This window comes from Telopea speciosissima, chromosome 8 (assembly GCF_018873765.1).
Source record: "Telopea speciosissima isolate NSW1024214 ecotype Mountain lineage chromosome 8, Tspe_v1, whole genome shotgun sequence".
Lineage (NCBI taxonomy): Eukaryota > Viridiplantae > Streptophyta > Magnoliopsida > Proteales > Proteaceae > Telopea > Telopea speciosissima.
In genome coordinates this window covers 14491971-14498285 of record NC_057923.1, presented here as the reverse complement: position 1 = coordinate 14498285, position 6315 = coordinate 14491971, and the positions used below count along the sequence as shown (strand labels likewise).

At 43.9% G+C, this 6315-nt stretch overlaps 1 protein-coding gene across 1 annotated transcript; it reads right to left on the bottom strand.

The window, feature by feature from the left end:
• Positions 1-425: 425 nt before the first annotated feature.
• LOC122672754 (protein SIEVE ELEMENT OCCLUSION B-like) lies at positions 426-3716 on the bottom strand. The gene is made up of 6 exons (XM_043870230.1): positions 3365-3716; positions 3186-3283; positions 2240-2798; positions 2010-2152; positions 1177-1668; positions 426-1083 (listed from the first exon to the last, which is right to left on the bottom strand). The coding sequence occupies exons 1-6, from the start codon at positions 3699-3701 to the stop codon at positions 460-462; spliced, it is 2253 nt and encodes a 750-aa protein (XP_043726165.1). The 5' UTR covers positions 3702-3716; the 3' UTR covers positions 426-459.
• Positions 3717-6315: the final 2599 nt, after the last annotated feature.

Genomic DNA, 6315 nt, shown 5'->3' with positions numbered 1-6315 from the left:
GGAATAGGGAGCACTTAGATTAGAGTCTAAGATCTAAAAATAAAATAACTCCATTCAAAGGAGTTGACTAAACTGTTCATACTTGGACAAGCAATCCGCTTAGGATAGATTTTGGGATTTTGTCGTGTTGTTTGACCATGTGTTTACCAAAAAGGGCAAAAAAACCCATGACAAACATAATATTAGTAAATAAGAATATCATTAATTATTGATAATCTATTAATTATTACAGCACAAGTACGATCCTCACACTTAAAGTATTAAAAAAAAGAAAATTTTAGCTCAAATCCATCTAATCCCATTAATTAATTACCGTCACACAATTATATCAATACTATAACGTATCGCCGTATAACCTCCGTAGCAGTAGCAGCGGCAACGGCAGTAGCAGTAGTAATAATAGCTGTAATAATAGTCCGAGTGGTAGGAAGGCAACGATGACTCCGGTGGAGAGCGCAGCTAATCGGTACAGCAACGGTACATAAGAAACTTCTCCATAGGGCGGCCACACTCAGCACAGACCACCATTTCTGGAATCTGGCCGACGGTTCCCGGCAGTATGAGGCGACTGCAGTGATGTGGAGTGTGCTGCTCTTGCAGCTGATCATTCACTGCCTGCATAAAACCCTTTGAGTCTATTAAATCCTTCCACTTATCATACAGCTGGAAGCAGGTCAAGATCATCTCCCCCTTTGCTTTTGCCATGTTACCTATTCCAGAACCCTTACTGATCAACGCCCATCCTTGCTCGCTACCATCAAAGGTAAGCATGGTCACAATCTCCTGCATTATACGATCATTCTCAATAGTCTTCCCGTGCTGCATCTTTGAGTACCACATGCTCTCCAACCGGATCCAGAAGAACCAAATTGATGTGAGGTCTGGCCAGCAACTGCTCAGCTTTTCATTGGTGATGACTTGTATGTTCCTCCTCACTTTATCTCTTGGGTTGCTCTTCCCCACGTACACCATCTCGAAAGGGATACGGGCTGCCTGCGCCACCGCTCGTGCCGCCGTCGTAAATTTCTTTATCCAATCCATGTCTTCTCCTCCATACAAGCAAATGAATCGATCTTCCATTATCTGTTATATCAAGATTCATGGAAGTGTAAGTTTTAAGAAGGAGAATAGGGAGTTACTCTGATCAGTTATTATTAAGTAATGGTGTTTAATTACCCAATTGAGAATGTTTTGATCGATGCCATCAACTAAAAGTTCTAGTCTCCAGCTCTCTTCTTTCCAGAGGGCTTCCTCCCTCATGCTGGTGAAAGGGAAAGCAAGGCTTCCCCAGATCCACATCATGTGAAGGGCATTAGGGCTGACGACCCTGCCCTGTGGATCCAACACCACCAAAATGGGCTTCTTGTTGTAGTGCCACACATCCTTAATGTACCTAATTACAGCAGGGTCGATCAAGGAAGGGTGGTGTACAGAGTACCATGGCATCCTCGACTGCAATCGATCAAATTCTTTCTGTTTCGCTTCTGTCCATGGCAAAGTCCTGTCTACAATTGGGAACCATACCACTTCATACTGAGATTCTGGCCTTGATGGCTGGTCCCGGGATTCTTTGTACATCTGCTCCAGAATCGATAGCTCTTCTTGGGAGATATCCATGTCCGATATCAGTAGTAGCACATTTTTCCTCCTCAACACTTCGACACCAACCTATTTTGCATACAAAGCAAACTATATAAAATATATACTGATATAATATATTACGTAAAATTGATAATTTTCTCCCTAGCCCATTCCAGTCCATGCATTTCCTTCCCCCTCCTCATGATCAGGCCAGTCAGGGTCAGTCCGGCCTGACCCTGAGGGCTGGTCAGAGTTAGATTTTTTGACCTCGAGTCAGGATCGAGTCGGGCCTGGGCCCAGCTAAGGGGACTTAGGGCTGGGCTAGGGTTTTATAAAGTGCAGCCAAACCCGACCCTGTTGCAGCCCTAGTTCAGTTGTGTTTATGAGCAAGAGAGAGAGAGAGAGAGAGAGAGAGAGAGAGTAAAAACCCTTTTCTTGGTGGAGCCTTCATAAAGCGGCTGCAGATCATCTTTAGCGTAAATCAATGCTTTAAGGATCTTCATGTTGTCAATATGGATCGTTTCAAAGAGTCGCACAAGTGTTAGGTAAGCCTCGGCGTGTTTCTTCTCATCTGCACCCACCATCACAAGTGTCAGATAAGCTTTAGAAAATTCATAACTTGAAACCAGAAAAGGGTTCCTACCCATAATTCACTCACCAATATGCTGATAGCAGAGAGCGAGTTGCTTGAGAAGGTGGTCATGAATGTTATTGACCTTGTGAGCTAAGCTTGACAGCTCCCAAGCCTCAGTGGTCGAAGGAATGTACTCGTGAGCCAAGCCAATGAGACCAATGATCTGCGAAGCGCAGGCGACAACGCTCCTGACAGTCCAGTAAACAGCAGTGGGAATGTGGGTGGAGGCCACCGACATCGGAGGTTGGTCAGCAGAGATGTACTCAGGTGGTAGCTCGTTAAATTTGACGACGCACTTTGTCACGTTCAGCATGGCTTGGATAAGGCTCTTGAGCGCTTCGAACTTGGGCCTAAGCGAGTCAGAGTACTCAAATATGTCTGGTAATTGCTTCAACAGCGCTATCGATTTTGCCAAGGGGTGAGTTGAATAGAGCTCCGCCACCAGGCAGAACTCCCCGTAGGTTACCGCAAAGGCGGCCAAAGCAAGTACCACCTTCGCATCCCATGAAAAGCTCGACAGCGTGTTGAATAGTGCCACTGTTGTCGAATGTGCATCCCCTCCTCCAGAGCATTTGCACGATATCTGTCAATATCAACAAGAGAAGAGTCAAGAAAGTATTAGTGAGTGCTAGTGGAGTTTAGGATCGGACTCCTCTATTTCTGCCTGCCCGGTACTGCCGTGTGCCTCCACACACAAGCGGGATCCGATTCCTCTATTTCCGCCTGTCCGGCACTGTCGTGCGCCCCCACTCACAAGCATGGTGGAAAGTACCACCTTACCCCCACTCAGGCAAGGGTAAGGAGGTACATTCCGCCTTGTTTGTGTGTGGGATGCACACGGCAGTAGGGACAGGCAGAAGTAGAGGAATCGAATTACACACAAGCGTGGCAGAAAGTACCGCCTTACCCCTGCTTGGACAAAGCACTCGGCAGGAGTCGAATTGATGGAGTGAATAGAATATGCTCAAACCTCGCAGGAGATCTTATGAATGGTGTAAGACAATGCTTCAAGCATGCCGACGAAAGATTCCTGTTGGATCCTCTCGTCCAAGCTATCCATGTGCGAAGCTGTCGGGGTCTGCAGAGTAAGAACGTAAGTAATGAAGGAAAGATCATGAAAATTAATGGTATTATATTTTATATATATACATACTTGTGGATGATGGAGGGCGCCTTCGAGAGCATTAGTGGATGAGCGTTGGAGGATTTCTTCGATGAGTTGGAGAAGAGGTTTGACGTCGATTTCCCGGCCGTCGTGAGCGTGGGTGGCCAAGATCTGTTTCATCATCACATTGTCGTCGGAGGTGGTGAACATATGGCGTTCACCCCTCATCTGCCTCTGCATCCTCGGAGCAGCTATGGGAGGACGAGGTGGAGTAGCGGTTGGCGTTTGCATCATTTCATCTAGCTGCTGTTGCAGTTGCTGTTGCTGCTGTTGCAGGGGCTGTGCCATCAGTTGCTGTTGCTGCGGCGCCGGTGGTGCCATCAGTTGCTGTTGCTGCTGCGGTGCCAACAGTTGCAGTTGCTGTTGTTGCAGCGGTGTCATCAGTTGTTGTTGTTGTTGTTGTTGCGGGGCCATCATCATGACTCTCTGTTGAGGCTTTGCGGGAGGAATGGCTGCCATCTTCCTCAAACTCGTCTTCTTCTTTCTGTATTTCTCTTGAAGGTGAGAGAAGTGAGTTCGTACAAGTAGCACCGCTCTATATATAGCCGTTAAAAGAGGAGGAGGCGAGTGGGGAAGGGGGAGAAGATGTGCCCGTGCGTTTCTTAGTAATCTCACTTGAGAGGGAAATATTTGGAATAAAGCTAAAAGTGAATCACTTCCTTGCTTCTAAATGGAGCGAGGGAGTATCCTTTACAGATCAAAAGTATTGTCCTGTCTCAAGACGAGAATGGGGTCCTAAGGAAAGGAAACGTTTCGATCCGTATCTGATCATATACAGAGAATGCGACAGTTTAATAGCACAAGCGTCTTTGAGGGAGTTTCAGAGCTCAGGGGAGGAAGTCTTCAAGTCCCAGCCTCTCTAACTCTACAATCTACAGGACTTGATTGGCGATTTTGTGACTCCTCACTCCTGTATATGATCGACTCATCCAAATAGGCATCGGGACCCAAATGTTTGATTGTTCTGATTACGTGATATGACATAAGGATGCTGACGTCGACAAGTGTACGTATTGTAGGGCCCAACCACATTTACTTTAGTGGCACTGTCAGGGTCTTAAACCCACATGGCGAGTCCTGGTAAGACGGGACGACATTCTTTCCACAGCCCCATTTTTTGGGTTTTCTGAGATACCAAGGTTTATTTTTTTACCATTTACCCCTAATTAACTAGCAATTCTGAAGATGTTGATTAATGGTATCCCCATAAACAAACATTAATAGTGTATGATACTAATAAACAATTCTTGAGTTGTTTAAAAATTTATGTTTATATTGATTTATTTAATGAGAAATAGGATCATAAATCATATCAAACGCATCTATTTATGTTTATGTGTCTGATAAACATAAATTTAAACTATACCAAAGAATGAGACCAAAGTTTCTGTCACATGGCAATTGAATGAGATCAAAGTTTTTGGAGAGGTAGACTACAAAGTCCCCAACTTCTATGTTGAATTGTAACCTAGACAAAGTTTGCCAAGTGGCAAAATAAAGCTCTAAAAAATCTAAGGGTTACAACGACATGGTGACAAGACGTTGGTAGAGGGTGCACTTACCCACAGAAAACATTGAGTTCAGTTTCTATGGGCGTACCAACAGTACAGGTGAATGTACCTGTGAGAGCCAACCACTTGTCCTATTTTTGCCATTTACAAGGGGAGGAGGGATATTTATGGAAACAAAAATTAAAATGTGATTGGCTCTCACATATACGTTCATCTGTTGGTACATGCAAATGATCCATTCTCGAAAACATTATCCCTATCAAAACAAAATTTGGGTTTCCATTCTGTGTGCACGTAGGCTCGATCCATCAATGAGAGCTCCAGAGTGCACACTCCCAACGCTGCTGGGCCTGGTAATGCGAATCGATTCTCAATTCTGCAACATGAGCATTTAGAGATTGATGTTACTTGAACTGATGATCCATGTGATGCATCTCGGGACAGAGATCGGAGTCCAGGTCGGGGCAACCTCTTGCAAAGCATAGCAGTTTTGCACTTCTTCCCGGAGGTGAACAAGAGAACAACATATTAAAGATGGAACTTCTGGCTATCAAGAGTGGGCTCCTGAGAGCTCACTCCCTACGGCTTCCACATGTCCAGGTTAGATTAGATTCACTGTTGGCTATACGAAGAATCACTGGGGTTTCCCAGACTCCATGGTCAGCCATGGGACTTATCGAGGGATACATGAGCTATGGGACTCCTTCAGAAACTGTGTGTTTGCTCACCATGTGCAAGAAGTCAATACTTACGTAGATTTCGTATAGATACTCTCCCAACGGATCTTTCTGTGTTAATACAGAATGACGCTAATGGAAAAAAATATATCAAAATGTAATTCTCCTATATTATTCTTTTATTAATACAAGCTCTCTTTATCCACAAAAAAAAAAAAAAAAAAATTGGGTTTCTCGCACAAAAGGATTAATAGTCAGAGTTGCTCTTTCTTAAAAAAATCATTTTTAATTTTGCCCTTTTCAAAATATATTATTTTATTATTTACTATGTTTTAAAATTAATCCAAACTGGACCCGCTAGTGTTCCTTTGTCTACAGCAATTTAAGGAGAAAGGAACCACCTTATTAACGTGGATCAGAAAGACAAAAATAAGTGGGCCCAAGCTTGCTTTTATTGATAATGTCCGAGCTTGCTTGCTTGGGGCCGTTAGAAAATTCCAAAAGTGAACAATAATCGTGGGGACCCACTGACTACATTTAAATTATTAAAGTGATACTTAAGAAAAAAAAGTAAAACAGCTAGCTAGTCGTAGCAATCCCAAATGGATTATGCTGATCTGCCTTATCCAATCTGTGGAGAATATTGTTCATTTTCAGCTTTTTGGTAGACCCCACCACCCTTAGCGGGAGTTGAGGTTTAGGTATAAAATCCCAACAGTGCCAATTAAGAAATAGCCGTTAAAAGTT